This window comes from Polypterus senegalus, chromosome 12, assembly GCF_016835505.1.
Source record: "Polypterus senegalus isolate Bchr_013 chromosome 12, ASM1683550v1, whole genome shotgun sequence".
NCBI classification, from domain to species: Eukaryota; Metazoa; Chordata; class Cladistia; order Polypteriformes; family Polypteridae; genus Polypterus; species Polypterus senegalus.
In genome coordinates, this window is record NC_053165.1 from 68,237,011 (window position 1) to 68,258,624 (window position 21,614).

At 36.4% G+C, this 21,614-nt stretch overlaps 1 protein-coding gene across 1 annotated transcript in view; it reads left to right on the plus strand.

Annotated features, from left to right (window-relative positions):
- The window catches only part of LOC120541196 (transmembrane protein 132C-like), a 158,859-nt gene that overhangs the window by 88,334 nt on the left and 48,911 nt on the right, over nt 1–21,614 (plus strand). Inside the window, exon 4 of the mRNA XM_039772613.1 lies at nt 10,764–10,941. Within this exon, the coding sequence (XP_039628547.1) occupies nt 10,764–10,941 (178 nt within the window). The remainder of the gene's footprint in view (nt 1–10,763; nt 10,942–21,614) is intronic.

Consider the following 21,614-nt stretch of genomic DNA (forward strand, 5'->3'; position numbering starts at 1 on the left):
TATGCACTTAGACATTCCCAGCAGAGAATCCGTTTTAATACTGAAACCCATTTGCCAAATATTGATTACCAATACTGAATATAATGTGTAGATATTGTCCAGACAAATCATGTTGTTAATATCAAGATTTGTAACAGTGTATTGATTAAAAGGTAAGGGAAACAAATGTCCAGCATCACAACGTGGAAAACCTCTGCGCTGCTCATTAAAATTGCACACGGCCAATTCAGTTTGTTATATTAGCTCAAATACAAAAGCTGCAAGCAATACTGGGTATGTCAGCTCTTCCCTGTGAGGCTACAGCCCATGTTTTCTTAGGTTAATTGGCAAATGTAAACTAGCCCAGTTTAGGTGTGAATGAGTGTGTATGTGTTGCCTTTAACAGTCAGTTTTTGGAGGGAAATGCCCAGGCAGGCTCCTGGTATCTGCTACCTAGTATTGCAGAAAACACAATCTGAAGTGGACCGAGAGAGAGATTTCCACTAGTAAGTTAAATGTCTCAGTAAAAATCTGAGAACTGATCAAAGTAACGTTAGAGAAGAAACTTTTACTTTTAAGTTTAAAACCTTGGCCACTGGAAGACCACATAAACCGATATCTCTCTATTATAAAAAAAAATCCCAGAGAGAAACAGTAGGGCGATGAGACGTGATCTTCAAGTTAACGGAAGACACTTAAAAGACCGGTGAGACTAAAGAGATTGGCCACAGAGCGTCTCACAGGGACCTTAAACATGAGACTTTGTGCCAAGTGATTGACCCACGACCGTCTCACGATGACGTAGAACATGAGATTCTTGCAAGACATGCCCTACTTACAACTAAATAAGAGCACAGGCAGCAACACACTTGTGTTTTAGCTTTGAGCACACACAGATCCAGGGCTCTCAGTGCATATAAAGCGTATAAGGACAATACGTTATAAATGAAACGTAGACGACTAAGCGAAGAAGAAAGCAGCGTAGAGAAAAGAGACTCAAAAGCGTTGGAGAGACAAAAAAGAAAAAGAATAATCTAGGTGCAAATTCAGAAAATCATGGAAGTCATTATCAGCCTGGAACAAGTGGAACTGAAAAAAAAGCACACCCAATCTGGATGTTGGCGCTATACGCATGCAGAGCAGGTTAAAGATTATGAAATCAGTGGATTTTGAAAGGTTAAAAAGCGTTGACGTGATGCACATGTGGAGAAAGTTAAAGAATATGAAAGTAAGAAAATGAGAAAGTATAAAAAAAAGAAAGTAAAGTTTGCAGTAGCGCAAACAAATGGAAATTATTTCTTGAAAAAGGGAAAATAATCACCACGGACAAGGTGTCATTGAAAAAAAAAGCAGAATAAAGCGAGGTCAGAAATAAAAGACAGAGTAGAAAACAAAGTAAAATGTCATAAAGAGGTTAAAAAACAAGGGGGCCAAACACATGTAGAGCAGGTTAGAGATAATGAAAACTAGAATTCAAAAGAGTCAAAAAAAATGTAGGCGTGAAACACATGCAGAGCAAGATACAGAATATCCATCCATCCATTATCCAACCTGCTATATCCTAACTACAGGGTCATGGGGGTCCGCTGGAGCCAATCCCAGCCAACACAGGGCACAAGGCAGGAAACAAACCCCGGGTAGGGCACCAGCCCAATGCAGGGCGATATAGAATATGAAAGCAGAAATAGACAACAGTATCAAAACAAAGAAAGTAAACATCGCATTAGCGCAAAGAAAGAGAAATTATTACTCGGAGAAATAACGAAAAGGCGAATAGAGATCGAATATATGGACACAGGTGATATGTCAGAAGTATGTAAATATTGTAAGGCTTTGTTTAAGTCAGAGAATTTCAAAAATGGAATTTACCTCACATCCATTTATTGGTTACTTTGCAAAAAAAATGATTAACTGCTGATGATGTAGATTGTTTTGTCTGTGCTGAAATTCCAAACAGAGAAACCTATCCTGAATTATGTTACAAAGTCATTAAACACATGTCTCACTGACCTCATTAAAAAGATTCAGCACGTTGGGACTTGAAAGATTCCAAATATTGTTTTTACAGAAGTTCTGAAATAAAAGTGAAACTAATGAAATAGCAACAATTCAAAGAAAAAAAAATCTTAAAAGTATAAAAATATGTATCCAGAAAAACAAAAACGGGGGTGGCAAGCGAAGCAAGCAGGAGGTGAAGCCCCCTAGTATTTTTAAAATTCAGCTGTGTTCACACTGCAGTGAAGGTTTACTATGTTCAGATTTTTGGGTCATATTCAATTATCTTTTTGATAAAATTAATTTTGCAAGTGATTCTTATTTGATACAAGTATGTGCAGATATTTGTCCTAAAAGTACCCTTCATATGCATACTTAATAAAAATAAACCTAATTTAAACTAATTGGCCACTGGGAACACCAAAAAGACACAGGCTTCTGTGCTACTTAACATTTTTTCTGTGCAGGACATTTATGAATTTGTCAGCTCATGATGAAAGGTCATAGCTGATGTTTTAAGCACAATTGTTACTGCATGATCTGTACTTAGAAATCTCTGAAGGTGACAGAAGAGCCAAGGCTGGTGGCGGTGAGATGTGGAGGTGTTTGAAGCAAAACTATAGCACCTCCTTCATCAAAAAACATCTTTCAATTTGGCTGGCAAAAAATTGTGGGGATCTGGAATAAACTCCTGCACCATGTAGTTTAAGTAAAAACTTTGTCAACCTATAGGAAGGATCTGGATGAGATTTTGGCTAAGCAGAATGTTTAATGGACTGAATGATCTCCTCTCATGTATCAGTTTTTTTATGTTCTTAGCCCAATTGGTTATTAAGTCTTACAACTCGTTTTCATTCTATTGTCACAGTGGGTTAGTATTATATCCCATCTTGATTTTTAATGCTGAGATATGACAAAGATCACATACACAGTGAAGTAAAATTAGCTAGGAAGTGTATAGTAAGTAAATTTCCAGATAATTCTAATTTTAAGATTTTAAACACTGGTGACATTCAAGTCACTTACTATATTCTTCATACCACATACAAAAGTAGTCTATATCCATTCTAAATATGTTTGACTCCATGTGTGTAATTGCTGTTCACACACTTCTAAAATGACCAGATCTGCGTCACGTATGAGTGAATGCGAACATAGGCTTCATGTTGTGACTCATCTGCTTTATTGCAGTGTTCCTCAGAGATGCCTGTCTAAGAAGATGTCCAGTCTCCTTGTGGTGCTGATGGTCAAACAGCTGAACAATAAACACCTCTAGTATTTCTGTAGCTTGTGCTCACAGTTGCCTGATGACATATTTCACTTATGGCCACATAGGGGCTAATTATCAGACCCAGTACTGACACCCCACATTCTTTTTTTTAACCCACTACTTGTGGAAAAATATGACTTTTAATATGTTGATGCTTTCCTGTCTTCACAGATAATATCAATTTTAAAGCATTTGCTATCATTTCTACATAAAAATCAAATCTTCTAATTCCTCCTTCAAAGAAAAACTTTCACATTTATTTTTCAGTTATTTGTTTTTGACTTTAGGCACTTGTATTACCAAAATTGTTCAAAAGGCTTCCTTGTAAATTCAGTCCCCTATATTGGTCAAACATAAAAGAAAGCATTTCACTGTACACTGAACAGGACAGCTAATAGATAACTTGAACATACAAATCCAAGTTTTTGTAAATATTATATAACAATTTGGAAGATTACCCTCATGTTTTGGTGAGGCTTAACTATATAAAATATGCAAGGAAAAGGGAGCACCATCTGAAGAACACAAATACCAGATTTTTGATTTTTTTTTGTTTTAGTTAGTAATATTTTCCAAAGCATCTTTCATTATCAGGATCTTCTTTGGCATAGCCTTATGGTCACATCCATATGAAAATATGTGCCACAATATGCTGAGTTGACCACCATACCACATGAAGACTAAAGGTTCAGCCCCTTTCATACTCCCTCCTGATTCTGAGGCATTCTTGGTATGCTGTAGAGGCAGTACTAGTATTTCAAGGTTGCCATAACCTCACTCTGCAGGGTTGTCGCCTTTTCATGGCATGTCCAATGAGAGGTTTTCTTTACTTGCTCATGGTGCTCTGCCCTTCTGGCTTTCCTGGACAGAATGAACAGTCACACACACACTGAATTACATTCAAGCAAAAATGCTCTTCAATAGCAAAGAAGGTCCAAGAACCATAAGAAGAAAATAAAATTGCCCAAAAACACTAAGACAATTAAATGCAAAGTCCCAAAACAAATATCCAGAAACATAGTCAAAACAGAGCAACAAGGAATGGTAAAAGACCCTCCAGATGAATGGAGCAGAGGGCAGTTCTTGGTAGTGACTGGGGAAGCACCCACAAAACACATGAAACATAACACAGGCAGCTTATAGACAAGATCAAAAAGAAAGAATAATGTGTATAATCAACAAAAACCACATTAACATAAATGGCACAAAGATGAAAAAATGACATGCAACAAGACTTTGAACCACAGCCAGAAGAGGAACCCTGGCTGAAACACGACACATATAAAGTCTTATATAAACACAAGGGGTGCATGCAGTCTTCATGTAGTCAGTCACCTGGGCAGAAACCTATCCCAGAGATGTGGGATTAAATTACAAACAGCAAAGTGCATTGTGTTCAATATTTAAAAGGTCTACACATTGTTTAATAAATATTGTTCATATAACAGGGATATCGATTGATTAGTTTAAAGGTGTGCTCCTCTGTGTGAGCTGAAGAAAACTAACTGGGAACCTGATCATTGGAAACGTTATCTATCCCACAATAATTCTCTCATCTTACAAATAAATCAATAAAACATTTAGTCACAAAAAAACTGACTGATTTCTAAATGTTCATGCAACACTACACTGCTATTTTCCTGTGTCTGTATATGAGATTTATGAAGGTTTGAAAGCTTGTAAAACTGAAACCTGTCATTAGCAGTGATTGAGAAAAAGCATTTGTATTCAGGATGCCAGATGCTGAAGTGGCTCTGTTTTTAAAAAATGAAATATATAGTGTATTTTAAGGAAACACATAAAAGAAAAGGAAAAAGCCTGAATCTAAGACTTATCAAGAAGCATGATGATAGTCTGACAAGCTACAAAGGAGCAGAGTCACACAGAGACAATATTGTGCTTGCTATTTATACCCCATGAAGAATAACATGTTCTTAACAATTACAGTTTCAGTTCTGCCTAAATAATTAGACAATCTGTTTTAGTGAGCAGCAAAATGAGTGCACTGAAAAATGTTATTTATAAAAAATGCTGCTGTCACTAAAGCAGCAATCAAAGAGGATAAAACTGTTGAAAAAAAACTATATCCACTATAAGATACATTTTAAAAATCCGTCTGTTATCACGCTATTTAGCATTCAGGGCAGGAAATGAAATGACTTAAAAGTTGCTATTACACAGATCAATTAAGAAAGGCCTACTGTGAAAGTAAGACCTCCTTCTTGACTGTAAATTATTAAATTGCAAGGTATTCAGAGGTTAATTGTCCACTCCAAGTCTATTGATTATTATTATATGATTTGGTCAGCCTTCCCGTAAAGAGCCTCACTTTTGCTGCTGATTATTTTAATCCTGACATTCATAAGAAGGCCTCTAATGTTACACTGTATAAAGGAGATTTATGTATTTATTGTACTCCTCTATTGCTTAAACCAGCTTTCGTGCTGACAAATTCCACTGCCTCTCTGACACTTTCATTTGAAAACTTGTTTATTGCATTTCACGGCAAATTTATTTGATGGGCCAAGAGCTCATTCCCTTCAACTTCTTGGAATATTAAACACTTTATGCGAGCAGCATTGTGAATCAGGGAACACTCTCAAATTTCTAATTTCACTTTCACTTTTCAGATGCCAGCACTGTCGCTGTTCAATTGCATTTTCTCATGGTACTCTGAACAGGCTCAGTTTAAGAAAATGTTCCTGTGATGGCCTGGCACCACCTGCTATGATGTGCTATTGGAATAAGCAGGTTTTCAAAATGAAGGAATGAATACACTGGACCACAAGCACGTTTCTGTTTAATAGTCATGCAAATATCCATGTAAATTATAATAATATTGATATTTTGAGTTTATCTATGTGAGATTAACAATATTATAATTAATTATAACATCATTGAGCATTCTTCAGTAAAATGAAGAAAAGATCTGAAGTCACCTTCTATAACTTATGTGCTTGAAATGTCCCTGTAAATTAATATGGATAGAATTCCAAATTTCAGGAAAGAAAACGCTAAACATTAACCTGGAATCCTGCAATTTTTTAAAAATTCTTTATCTAGCTGAACATCATGAAGATTGATCATATTTTTCAAAAATTAGTAAAACATTTGAGACTAAGATAAGCTACAATGTCAGTTTACTTTGATTCTAAGGTCTAACCTTAAGTATTTTCATAGCTTCTGATTTTTTTCCTTTTAATTTGTTTGGTTTGACCTACTTTGTGTTAAACCTACTTCAAAAAATATGCTTCGCTGAAAATCCCTTGAGTAGTATTTTCCTTGGAGTACAGTATACTTATGGGCTCTCACAGATGTTAACTATTGGTCTTTAATAGGGGATTTGTGTCTCAAGATGTCACCAAGGAATTAAATAAGGTCTAAAGATTAAGAGAGCTTTGGAGATTTCTTTTTATGGCTGATAAACAAACATGACCCTGTCAGTTTTGTGCATTTTAACTCAACTTCACCAAGCATTCAGATATTCTATGATTGCTCATTTCTCATTTTGTGGGGCAGTTGCTCCAATCCTGGTTCAGAATTTGGGGAGTTTCACCAGTAGGTTTATTAAGAACTCATTTTGACTTCTAGATTCCTCCATAACTGTCAAGATGTGTATTATACAGCAGGAACATTAATACCCAACTACAGCAATGTTTAAAGCAAATTTATAAACTGGGAATAGGGAACTGAGGATAAGTAGCAATGTTGTCAGATAGGTGTACATAAACACAGATTGGAGTGAACAGGAGCACTGGGCCTAGACTATTATTGTAAGTCCTAAAGAATGTAATGACAGGTATCCTAGAAAAGGGAATACAACTGCAAATCATGCTGCTAGCCGGTTATTTCAATATTTTGCTTAGTAGCAGATGAAGTGAAGGTGATGTGCACCATACATGCCACCATTCTTACTAGCTAGTGTTAATTTAGGCATAGATTATGATAGAAGATTGGGGAACTTAGATAGGCCCATTCTACCCAAATGTCTAAGCTGTACGTAAAAAAGGTACTAGAAGATTATTTCTGAAGTGTATTTTTGCAGAGGATACACATACATTGCCTAAATACAGAGGTCTCTAAAGGAGCAGACACCTAATGCCCTTGTACAAATGAGGTATCAACTTGTTTAAAAATGACTTGAAAATATCATTTCCATGTATTTTACCAGCTAAGAATAACATCTTCTCCTAAAGGGGTTTACTACCATGGTTTCATATTTTGAGTAAATGATACATAACCAGATCGCTAATCAATTGGCAATAGTTAATAACAACTAGAGCACAGCGTAAAACAGAGTAGTTGGAACAACATTGTCTTTATATGGTTAACCAAGCAGGTATAGTTCTGTTACCTTCTAATTCCTTCCACAGTCTCAATGTACAAACAGTTGTGACCCAGTAATAAAACTGCAAGTCAGAATTTTATTCTTTAAAGCAGTGTTTTTCACAATTTAGACAGCAAGGTGTTAATCATCATGTATGAGCAAAGTGATCTTTGAATTACTCAGATACTTTAGTACACTATGTATTTATTTATTCATCATTATTGATAACAATCCGGCTACTGCCTGACATCCATGCTCCTAATAGAACATCCCTGCTATTACGCCCAAAGGGGAACAACACTAAAAAAGCCACCATGTAGTGCTCCATCTGACTGATCTACAGATAGTGAAATCTATTCTGCCTCTTCTGGCTCTCTGACCCCACTCCTGTTCAACTGTAGCAATCACTTCCTCCCTCAACACTTCATTAAATTAGTAGTGTTTGTTAGCAGTGTCCAACCAATCTTCACCTATGGCACTTTCTTTTAAATTTAAATCTGCCTGCAGAGCCTATCCCTGGTATTCTGTTTATTCCACATGGTGGATGCATCAGTGCTGTCTTGCTGCCTACCATTTCTGTCATCAATGCCAAAGCATTATTATGGATCAAAGACTAAATTCACAAATTATGAAATGGGAATCTAGTGGTTTGATTTTAATGCTAGTGTTTTTTATATAAACACATGTAGTGAAATAAATGTGGTGATTCTAAAACTTACATTGGCCAAAGCTAGGCTTCTGTGTCTTTGACTTTGGCAAACAGTACCTTATTTCAAGACAACTTGAGAGCTAAAGCTTTATAACAATGTTTCACTTTCCAAACGAAAGACACCCAGTCTTGGTTTAAAAGATATTAACCAGGATCAAGCTGGTCATATGCTGGGCAGATTGCCACTTGGAAATTTAAAGATTCTAACTAAGTGAATTGAGTATCCTTACCAGCTTGCTGTGATCTGTATATGCCAGTATGACAGACAGAGTTACAGATGTAAATAGCACCACTGGCAAGTACAAATAACAGGCAGGGTACACTGGGGAGGGCAATAGTTGGCACATCTTTATTTTCATACCATCTACAGGGTTGGGCTTCTATGTGTGCCAGAACAAAGGAACTGGAACACAATAGTCAAGAGTGAATTAGCAAATCATTTAACTAAAAAGCCAACATAAAACAATGGATTCAAATGTAGTAGTCAAAGGACAAATTAATGACTAAAACAAACATTCAATAAATCTGTTACAATATATTATCAAAATCAGTTTTCACAAACAGAGGTCAAGTCCAATTATCAAAAAGTCAATACATGAATATTAAAACAGAATTTACAAGAAATCTTCAAAACTTTCCAATTCCTATAAGTGTACACCCTACTCCATGTCACCTGATTCACAAAATATATAACAGGGTCATTTTATAATTGGATAATGAGAGTAGTGTTATCATAACTCATAAAAAGGAGACGTGCTAAGCACTTTTTAAAAGTGTAAATCCAGGGATTTTTATATCCTTGGGTAATGAACACCTGTTACTGTATGTTCCCACCATACAAAATCTAGGGAAATGAATTTATTTTAAAAGCACCCTTTGAGATTTAGTTTTGCTTTGCTGCAGTCTACAGCCTGTCTGTCTGCCTCTGCTTCATTGTGCTGCTCGAGCCTGATGGATAACTGGTAACAGGATACAATTAATCAGAGATGCAGTATGTGGGGACACAAGCCTGCGGACAGATTATATAAATCTATCAATACCCCTCTCGCTATCTTTCTCACCCTTCCACTCAGATGTAACTTATGCATATTATACTATATATCATACTGTATATGCCAATACTGGTGGAGGACATAGGAAAATGAGCAATAACAGATACCTCTTTTAATTTGTTAATGGCCTCTCGGAGGAGAACCTACAGAGGTGATGCAGCTTTAAACAAGGAGAACTGTGCGGCTGAGGGATTTCTGGAGGAGTATTTTATATGGTGCCCCAAGTTGTATAAAAGGTCTATCAGTAGAAGAGTAAGACTGTGGGCAAAGACAAAATATTACAGTAGGTGACATTTTGTTCAATAAAAACATGACAAAGTATTGTTATGAATGCACATTCACTGAGTTCCTGCATCAGCAGTTGAGATAAAGCAATCAGGGTGTTTTTTTTTTTTTTTTGCAGTTAAGTTACGTGTGCATCAGGGTAGAATAAAGTGCAAACCTGGTCTTTAAATAAATTCCCCAATGAGTACATTTTCAAAACTAAACTTTGCCTATGGTTTTCCTTTATACAAAAGGGGAATCTTTGCAAAATTTGAGACAGATGAAAATGTGACAGATTCAGTGATGTGGATTTGTGTATCTGATAAACACATTCAACTTTATATATTAAAAAAAACCAGTATGCAATTCAAATAAACAACATAACCAAGTGGAATATAAGATAATTAAAACATGCGATAAAGCGCTAGAAGATAAACACGAAGAAGAGCTTAAAAATAAATAGGTAATACATGAACACAATGGACTGCCCACCAGAACTAACATCAGTACCCTAATTACAGAAGTGACACAGATTAAAATACACAGTGGTAATCCTACAGTATGGAGGTTTTTGGACTGAGCAGACTATTAACATAAACGGAGGTTCACAGTTAGATCTAAGGCGATAGCTCCTTAGTTGTTCAATACAACTAACCGTATTCTTAGTAAAGCTTTTATGAAGTACTGTGCATATAGTAAAGAACCAAAACCACTATGATGGAGGACATCATGCCAACCAGTTTTGTGTTCTTCTTTCATTGCCTGTTGTTTTTTAAAATTGGAAAAAATGGTGGTCAGTGAAACTGTTTTGCCCTGAGTCTCTAAAGTTGTCATTATGGCCAAATGCCTTGATAGTTTATGCCTCAGCCCTTTAATAAATGGTTTCAAAAGTAGCTTAATGTTCATTATATTAAAATGAAAACAAAGTGTATTCAAAATGACAACCAGAAAACATTTATTTTTATAATTTTGGAACAAAGTAGCTAGCTATATGGTTGATGTCAAGATCGTAACAAGTATCTGGATCAGTTATTGAGAGATTTTAGCCATTAGTATGATTGATCTAATAGTCTCCTTTCATTTGTTTTCATACCTGCTCTTTTATTTATGTTCTTGTGTTCAGTAAGCTTTCATCATGCATCTACTGTATTTCTCCATCTTTTTCAGGTCACCAGAGGGTCTGCTGGAAATTATGCAGCTTGATTTTGCAGCAGACGAATTCAGTATTATCCAGACCATCACATGGCAGGTGCAATATCCAGGGACTTCACAGACTGGAGAGGAGGGCTTGACACGAGTCAACATTACTCAAAGAGAGACCATAGGACTAGCTCCACTGGCAATGGTAAATGGACATTAAAAAGGTTTATGCTTTCCATTGCTGAATACTTTTAGCAATTAGAATTATAATTTAAGATGCTCATCTAAATTTAGTGTTCGCTTTCTGGGTCCTCCCTGCATGGAGTTTGCATGTTCTCCCCGTGTCTGTGTGGATTTCCTCAGTGTGCTCCGGTTTCCTCCCACAGTCCAAAGACATGCAGGTTAGGTGCATTGGTGATCCTAAATTATCCCTAGTGTTTGCTTGGTGTGTGTGTGTCTGTGTGTGCACATGCCCTGCCCAGGGTTTGTTTCCTGCTTTGCGCTCTGTGTTGGCTGGGATTGGCTCCAGCAGACCCCTGTGACCCTGTAGTTAGGATATAGCGGGTTGGATAATGGATGGATGGATGGATCTAAATTTAGTTTTCATATCTGTTAATTTAGGTGTGTGATTGGTTCTGCCCACTCTCGAGAAAATAATTACAACTATGTGTTTAACTGTCTAAACTACTAAACAGGAGTTCTGGCCCAGTGACAGTTAGAATGATCTTTATATACTTGCACCAAATCATTCAGTCTCAAGAAATGAACTCAAATCTCTGGTTAATTAACAATACTAATATGTCACAGGTGGTTGAGCTTATCCCAGTAACATCAGCTACTAAGAAGGAACCAGCCCTGAATCTGAAGAGGATGTCAAGCTATTGCAGATCACACGCTCACACATACAGTGTTAACTTTGAGCTTCTAGGAAAACTAAGGCGCACTTCTATGGAATGAACCCAAAAACAGCAGAAAGAGACTTTCAAAGAGTATGAAAACATCATACACACAGCCATTTCATTTGAATTCAGGTACCAATGCTGCACCATGTCACACTGCCCAGATATAATTTAATCAATAAGTGAATGTCTTTATAATATCCACCAAACTGTCATCAGATTCAATATTTTATTCTAATAAGAAAACAGCAGTTGTAGTTTGTTACTGTGCTTCAATTTATTAAAAAAAGAAAACTCTTGCTTTTAACATTCCTGTGTGCTGCATTTCATTAGTGTTAAACATTTATTATTTCACTATTTATGCCTAGAAATATTCAACAGGGTTTGATCATTTTTATAGTAATGTAACAAGCATTTGTAGTTTTCATCCTAGGCCATGAATAAACATTGCTCATCTTGTTGTTAAGTTTCAGTGTTTTTGAAGCTATGACTTGTTAACAGTTATTGAGACGTGAGATACTGAATTAGTGGCTCTTCCTAAGTATTCTTATTATTAGCACCAGTGCCTGTTCTTTGTTAATTAATACTATTTGGATGTGACAGTCAGTGAATTAAGAAGTTGATGATAAAGATGAAAAGCTTGATGTGCATTAAAGGGTAGTGCAATAAATTAAAACCTTTACAATTATCTTAAAAATATCATCTGTACACCTTTAGGGAATTGACTGAAACAAAAAGCTGCTTCTGCAAGTGTTCAACAACAAAGCTTCAGAACTACTGCCAGTGAATTGTGAGAGGCTCCAAAAAATGTCAGCCTAAAAGCCAATGTTAGGTTGATTTTTTACTTATTCACATATTAGTTCTGTGACCAGAGTCAAGTTCTAAATCAATCTGATATCTAGATCAAAGGTCATACGGACCATTTTAGACAAAACAATATGGATGATCTTGAAGTGTGTGTATAAATGTAAATAAGCAGTATGTTATTTCAGTGCAGCACCCGCACACAATGGCATCCAGGGGTAAAGTTTCTGTGTTATAAGATGATTGATTTTGCATGAAAGATTATTTTTGCTCAACTCCCTTTTATATAGCACTGTAATTTCTGTAGCACTATACACATAATCACAGATTAACAAAGGTTAGCAGTAGACACAGTAACAATAATTCATAAATAATAATGTAATAATTCACAGATAATTATAAATCACAGAATAATTCATACACCTTCCGGACCTGCTAGTAACACTGTGCTGGAATAAATAAATATTAGCAAAACTTTCTTTGAATTTTTTCTTGCACAGTTAACTTGAAAGTAGGAAACATCATTCAATGGAACTTGAACAATACCTGTACTGCAATGTTAAAAGTTTAGCAAAATGAATAAAAAAGTATTGCTATTTTATTCTTGAGTCAACCATCCATATAATTTCAAACAAAATTAGTCCATTTCACACTAGATGCTGGAGTTCACCTAATGACACTGGACGTAATACGAGAAAAAGTCTGCCAAGATGGCAGCTCAGTATAAGGTACACTCTCATATACACAATTAACCTAACACACATTCTGTGGGATGCCAGGAGAAAACCACATAACTGGGAGAAACGAGTATGTAGACATAGGGATAAAGGTGTACGCTCCTAACAAAATGTACATGAAATGAGCTTTCTTAGGAAGTGCTATTGCTACTGAAAAATTTTATTAAGAGACCTTGAATTAAGCATAATTAAGCACATTAGTTTCCACTCTCTATAAGAAGTGTACATATTGTATTTGTATTTTTGTCCTTTTCTTCACCCCAGAAGCACGTCATTCCCCTTGTCCATGTGGCTCGGGCGTACTTCCGGGGCGTAGGGTAAATAAGCATCGTTCCTCCCTGCAGCGTCTCCTAGTGGCCCCCATGGTATCCAGCAGGCCGGCCATACACCACTATATATATGTATGTGTGTGTATGTAACCCGCCTGCAAAAACCCACCTGCTAAAAGATGCCCCTTTTGCAGGCCTGAGACTTTTCTGCAGTTAAATGGGTTTTCTGTTTCTCTAGACAGAACACTTTCAGACACCAGGTCAATAAAGTAATGAACCAAGGTCATAAGTTTAAAACAGACCAATTCAGGTATTGTCCATATGTCTGCTTTCTGTCCCGTGACAAATTAAGACCATGTTACTGTCATGTCATATTTAGCAAATGTTAAATAAATATTATACTGATGCTCAACCTAGTAAATTCCTGAACATGGCTTCAGATTTTCAACCACTGCTTTTTATTAGTGTTCAGTCAATCCATTGAATCATAAAAAGCTCATGCAGAGAAGTTCACAGCATGCATCTTTCTAAGTGCTCACTCAAATGGAGTTCTCTCCAACAGACAAATACTGTGCCATTACAATGACTGGCTTTACCAATGCTTTCTCAAAGCTATCTTTTGTTAATTTGGATTTATGGAGACAAATACCTAAACATGCACTTACTTGCTAGACATTTGAAGTACTGCCAGTTCTATGGAATGTGATAGGCATCCTCTGTATATTACAGAGTTTGTGTACCATTATTTCTTAGAAATGCAGTTTGTTGATTATGTCTTTTTTACCTTTCTTTATTTCTTTGTTTTTTGTTTCCTTATAGTCACTTTAGTTTAGTAATACATAACATCAGCCAAGGACTTTATTGATGGAAAGGTTGTGACAATGATTCACAGCCTGGGGACCAAGAAACACAGATTTGTCTCTGTCTCCATGGATATTGATAAAGATTTTGGCATGCTCTTCTCCTAGCAGCATTACTTTATAATAAGCATCCTAAGCATCAAGGAATAAAGAAACAATGAACTAGACATGAGTGCAGACTAGAAAGTATGTTTTCACAGGTTTTTGAATAAAACAGAATTTGTGACTTTAGGCATTAATGCACCTGAGGTGTCAGAGAATGGCTACTGGTGAATATTATAACATTAGAGAGTATCTTCATGATGTTTATCCATGCTTTGAGTAATGTGAAGGTGTCTGATCGCAATAAACAAAAAAAGTTCCAGTTGCATAAATATTGAAACACAAAGAGATGGGATCAACATGGAGAACACAAAGTATAAAGAACAGCCAGAAGTAAAACAATTATGTGTCCCTCTCTGTCAAGTATCAATAAAACTCAACTTTCTTACCTCTTGTCTCTCTCTTTGTATCCTACACGACCCAGACATGTTAGCACCATCATTCAGCTTTCATTCCAAAGTCCCTCCCTATTCAAGTCTCATAATGCCATTGTGACTTTAAACTTGCTCATGAGGTCAATTCCAGTCATAATCTTGAAAGACTTACTTCATCAGAGTCTGCCTTTTATTTTGTTCGAAGGATGCCAGTAAAGTGTAGCCTCTATTGGCCCCTTGTTGTTCTTGCACTGCAGTGCAGTCCAAGTAGCTCTTCACAGGGGTCTTTGCAGCAACCTAGTTGTCCATTCCCTTATAAAAGCGCTACTACTGGCTGAACTGGAGTGTCCTGACCTCTTGCTAATTCTTCCTGACTTTGGAAACTGTCTCAATTTCTTAGCCTGGGATATTGTACTGCCATCTGCTGGCCACATACACTTCCAGACTTCATGGTCTCTCTTACTCTCTCTTTAGATGGATCAGGCTCTCACCACATCTTCTGGATCATCTGCCCTCTTATCTTTTTTTTTTTGAAGAATCACACTCAGTCCCTATCTTTCCTGCTTCAGCACTCCTGACTGTTTCACTTCCGAGCACCTCACATGAGACACTTACATTCTTCTGGGATTTGACTTAATATGTAGTAAAACAGGACATAATGTTTTGGGCAGGACAGTGTTAGTTTTGTATGTCAGCATGAGGGTTTCGAATGAAACTGGTTACTAATCTCCAGTCTACAGTCCTCTGCCTTCCTCCTCTGACATGCTGATTTTCTCTCTCATTGCTAAGGTAGATGTTTCTGTCTCTCTAGTTTTACATGGGGAGCTTCACTCTAGTCTCTGCCGCATGGTCCACAATCTCACCAGGCCTTTAAAGGGCATCATTCACTCAATAGAGTCTCTCAGTATTAGCTTTTATGGTGCAGAATCTGAGCCAAAAGAGTGGAGTGGGGCCTTTCATCCTTAGTTGGCAACACAGAGAACAATTAGAAAAAAAAAAGCTACAATGTGATAGGTAAAAATACAAAAATATATAATTTCCACTTAAATCTATAATCTAAAAGAACATTAAAAGACACCCAAAAATCTCCAAATGCACTAACATTCAACAGTCTCGGTGCTACATTTTTATTTGTTCCGATCATCCTATTATATGACTGGTCCATAATAGGTGTTGCCAAGCAACAGATGCAGATGAGTGAGGCCAAGGAGGCCAGGGTGGAGTCCATGAGTGCTTTTCCTACATGGGAGAGAGGTATCAATACCCTTGTCAAGGTGCCTGTTGACTTACTGGTCTGTAACGAAGGATTAGGCCGATGGGTGGACATCAGGGCAACTTTACAACATTCTAGTAGAGCCGACTACACTAAACAACGGGCTCATTTTTACTTACATGACTTTGTATGTTTACCAGCTGGGACATTTGCCTTTTAATAGATGCAGTTCCTTATAAAGAAAACAAGTACTGATAGACGTTCAGAAAACTGAATGTAATTTTGAATCTGTTAAAACACATACAAATATTTTCTTTGTATGTATTTTTTTTATTTGCCACACACATCAAGTTTGGTCCTGGAGGGCTGCAATGCAGGTTTTTGTTCTAACCCAAAGTGAACTCGAGGACACCTGTCATAGAGTAAAGAGAGGCATGTGCAGCTATGCTTTGCACCTTTTTGTTGTAGGTTATTGTATTTTCATTTTTTGTATTTTGATAAAGAAACCCTACAATTTTTTGATTGTTCATAGATGGAAATGCAATTAAAATAGACTCATGGATAATCCATAGATAGATAAATACTTAATTCATCCCATCAGGGAAGTCTTGCCAATATTTGCACTACCACTCATGCTTCAGAACTCTTCATTATATTCCTCTTCCCCTGATGCAAGCTTTTGTTCATTTGTATTGGTCATGCTTCCCTCTTAATAATAAAAAAAAATATTAATTAATACATATGCTGTAATAAGACAGTTTGCTAGAATTAAAACTGAATTAGCCAGCAATTTGAATCAATCTTGCCTTCACAGAATGTTATCTAATGTTTTCTTTGTAATTTTAATCATGTGCAACAAGTAGTATCTCTGTGATCACGGTACATTGATTTTCTGAGAGTGAGCTGTAAAGAAGTAGCTTTAGTTTAATGTTTTGCTGGAGGGTGGACACTCACTAGTTAATATGGTGCATTTCTAAAGAGAATACCATCCTAGGGTGCTTCATTGATATGTTAACAGTGCAGAAGTATTTATCTATAAACAGTATGCACATACATATTTTTAAAGTCAGTACAGTGTATATTTTCTCAGATATTGGCAATTTGAGTTTATATAAGCTTTTATACATATGAATAAAAATATGTAATATAAATACACAATTCTGGGACAACAGTTAGAAAGTAAACCTTTCAAGACAAACTTGGGGTTCATAGTGGAGTCAATGTATCCAGAAGTAGACAGTATACAGAAGTCATTAAAAGGAATAGTAAAGTAATAACTACAGTTATATACAGTAGATCTCACTTTGTGTAGGGTGAAAAGTTAAATAAACTTAAGTTAAAGTCATGTAACCTGTGTAAGATTCCACATCTGCAATACTGTATATGCCAGTGATATACTTCCCCAAGTTCAGTCCCGTGGGATGACTATGGTTGCGGACTTTTATACCAAACAATTTGGAAACCAGTGCAACAAGCTGGACTTGCTCAAATTGAATGACACAGCCCATTAATGTAACACTCAGCTACACACCTGTAACTGACATCAGCAGATCTCTTATTCAAGCCAGAAGTAGTTCTTATATGTGTTTGGATGGTTATTGTTTGTTTGTGTTTTATACTGTATGTACAGTATATACTATATATATTTTTTTTTCTCTTGAGCTTTTGTAAAGTCTATCTATCCTTTTTAAATGATCTCATTATTTAGTGAGCTCCTCTTATTATTTTCATATTCTAAGAAATTCTGAAATATTTTTATATTTGCCAAATCATAAAATGCTTAGTTTTTCTTTCCTATAGTGTTAACATTCTTAATAGTACCCAAATTCTATTAACATGAATAGGTAAAGGGTAGCAATTACCTCAGTGCCATATTCACATGTAAGAAAGGTTTCATAAATAGCAGACAAGTTAAACAGGCAGTGAAGTCAATACTCCCATTTACCATTCACTGTTGTATACACCTGTGTTGGCACTGCACTGCTCATTGCTAATTATCAGCATTTGGATACAATTAAGAGGGCAAACTATTAAGAAAGTGGTAAATAAAAAAACTGGCAAAATAAGTGTAAGCATATAAAGCTATTACAAAGAATCTAAATGTTTACAAACTTACATATATATATTTTACTTTTTAGAAATATTTATAGGTCAGAAAACTAAACAATGCAATCTATTAAAAGTAAGACTGATGCACTAAACGCCATGTGGAACTGAACTTGACATCCACTGTTAGATGGTGTTTCACTCTCCTTATAATGAGAAGTTAGTGAAAGCACTAAAGACAGTCTAGAGAATGGTTACTGGACTTATTGTAGGGCTGTGGGGTGTGAGGAATGGGTACAGATAAAGAAAAGCTGGGCTGTGACAGGAGAGAAAGTTTAAAATTATGAACAGGAATAGATAAGATGAATGTTTTTTTTAACAAGAACTTGGTAGCACAGGTGATTGAAATTATTTGCTGACGCACACAGGGTTGTATATTCATGAAATAAGGTACAAAATAGTGCAACTTAAAGTTTTGGAGATCTTTAAATCCTGATGCAACAATGTTTTAGAAAGTGAAGCGAATCAGAAATAATAAATGTGCTGAGCTATAAGGCCTGCTCATATCAAAGTTACTTTATGTGTTGTAAAATATACAGAGGCAATTTCCGTACAATTTATTGAGATACACTTGAAGGACTTGTTAAGAAATAAATAGCTAATATCTGTGCATAGAAACAGGAGCTGATATAGGCTACTATATCTAGAATGACATTTTAAAATTGCCATTGCCAAAATTGCAGTTAAATTAGTTAAATAGTACAACAGGTACATCATTGATTCCTACTGGACACAAAAGGTACTTAACACAATAAACCACTGTCATGTGTTCCATATCATTCCTGTTTACAGACCTCAGCCTCAGTCATTGCCACAGTTACAGAAAGAGTTAGTCTCTTTAGAGGATGAAAATGAAACAGAGAAATATAAAAGTCCATCTGCATTTTTTTTTCAATATACAACATTGCCATTCTAACGTAAAGTTCAGGAAGTACCACAGAATGAATGCAACTGCCCCAGTTATAATTGTTTGATAAATTCAGTAACTTTCACATTGTACAACTTAAGGTGGCCCATCATATTGTTTGAAATGACTAAGCAATCTTTCTAACATAATTTAGATAGGATGTTTATTATAGGAATATAACTACTTTCCTTAAACTGTGAAAAGGTAACCTGCTAGTTCAATAAGGGCAGTAGCCACATAGTCTCTGTTTAACTTGCAATCAAGAGTGAAGACTTACAGTCTTGGGTCAAATCATTCAGCATTTTCTTTTTTACATCCTAAATGAGACTGTAGAAATCAAAGATAACACTGAAAAGGCCTGTGCAATTGTTGTTAACTTACAATTCACACTACCTCAGTCTGTCAAGTGCGCTGGTATCCCTTTGAGCATGAAACGCAGTACAAACGTGCAGAGAAAAAAATGTAGCCACAATAACAGATAAAATCTGGTAGTTAATTCCATGTTCAGATGTGGAAATTAGTTTTGTACACATGGGCTTTCTTTTTAAATTGCTTTCTTGATATGAAATGTTAAACACTTCCTTATGCAATAGCTTCATATTTATTGTTTAGAAATATTACACCTAAGGTGAGTCTTCTATATCACTTATATATTTTTAAAGCTCATATTTGATATATATTAAACATCAAGAACAGACAATGATCACATCTGCGCTGCACCATTACTGATTCATCTCTGTCTCATTCCACTTAGGACATTGCAGTGGTTTACCCAAGAAGCTAATCTGTAGAGCAAGAAACAAATGGACACATAGTGTGTGCTGTTCATGGTGCTCTTCATGGGTGCATCAAAGATAAAATCATTAACAGTTCATCATCTTCTACATCTGAACACATCTGAGTCTTTAGCCTTCATCACAATTCACAAAGCATATCTACAACAAGGAAAATTGCTAACTTGTGTAATACATGCAGGGGAGCTCTGAAACTGTAACTATAGATGAAAACTGACAATAAAGGAAATGTCTGTGCTTATTTACAGTGGTTAAAAAACAGATTTAAATTATTAATAAGAATGTTTTACAAAGTAGGGATGGGCCAAATAACAGGCATATAAATAAAGCTCTTACAACACAAGTGACAAACTTTATACTTATTTATGCAATGGTTTCTCTAAATAATAATTAATTAATTAACCCTTGGATTCAGCACCATGTGTTGACCCTTTTACAAGAGTAACTGCACGTAAGCAATTACTGTAACTTTCAGGAAAAAGTTTACCTCCTTGTTAATGCAAAATGTGAAATCTCACAATTCTCCATTCTTCTTTGTAAGCCATTCAGTTGTGAACTGATTCAAGTGGTTTTGATTGATGTAATGACACAAAACTGAAAGACCTAATAACCTACTTATAAAACAGTGAGGATGAGAAATCAAATATTAAAAAGGCCTTATTTTTATCATTTATAATGTTAATACTGCAGAAATGTGCTATTCAAAGATATATTCCAAATATAGTTGTGTACTTTTCAGAAGTTCAATGTTGACAGGCATTGCTAGTGTCATCAAAGGATATCAAATATTAACCTGTGGGGATTTTTCCCAGCAAGTAAAGGAATACTAGGTAAACAGATGGCACTCAGGTGTATAATCCAGGACAAAGTCACTTCAGAGAACTTGAGAGAATGAGAGAAATCCAGACCAGAAGTACCAACGTTCCTCTGAGAGCTTGTGTGCAGAAACAGTGGAATGTACTGATTAGCATCTTTTTAAATAAGATGCACTTGTGTCTTGGTAGGAGAGGGAGTGGTAGTGTGGCGAGAGCAGTTCACTAAGCAGTTCACTAAGTGCACAGGTGTAGGATCGGCCATGACTCTAATTGGCACTGAGAGCTGCTAATCGACATAGCTGTGCCACGTCCCCATTTTAAAAAGGGAAGCAAGAGTGAGAGAGAGGAAAAAAGGATTGAAAAAAAGAAAAGATGGACGCTAAAAGAAGAAAGAAAGAAAGAAAGAAAGAGGCGGAAGGAGCCAGTGTGAGCGAGCTGAGGAGAACAGGCTTGAGGGAGAGAAAGTAGGCAGCTGCGAAGTGAGCTGCAAAGAGGAGTGTGTGCTGACACTCTGGGGGGTGGTTGGAATGGGTCACTCCGGCTAAGTGAAGGCAGCAGGGGTCGAGGAGGCGGCTTGGGAGGAGAGCCCCTGTGTGAGAGCCCTTGCTATTGGGGACCCGACCCAATGTTCGGAGAGGAAGCTTTTCCGTAGCCATGAGACAGCAGGGACCCGGACCTGAGGAAGGTCAGCTGCATCTGCTGTCAGGGTGACACCTCTGCTGCCAGGCTCATACGGGATAAGCAGAAGAGCCACCAGTGAGGAAGACAGCAGCAGACGTTTTAGTAAAGACAGTTTCCAGCCAGTGGATTTTAACCTCATTTTAAAGAATATTTATTTATTGTGATTTTAACCTCCACAGATACACCTTTTTATGGATTATCTATTTATTATGGATATAGAAGCACTGCACTTTCGAACACTTTTGGATTGTTTTTAATAAAAGCCTACTGAGCCTTTTTGCACTTTCACCTTGCTTCATGTAATGTCCTTATTTGTA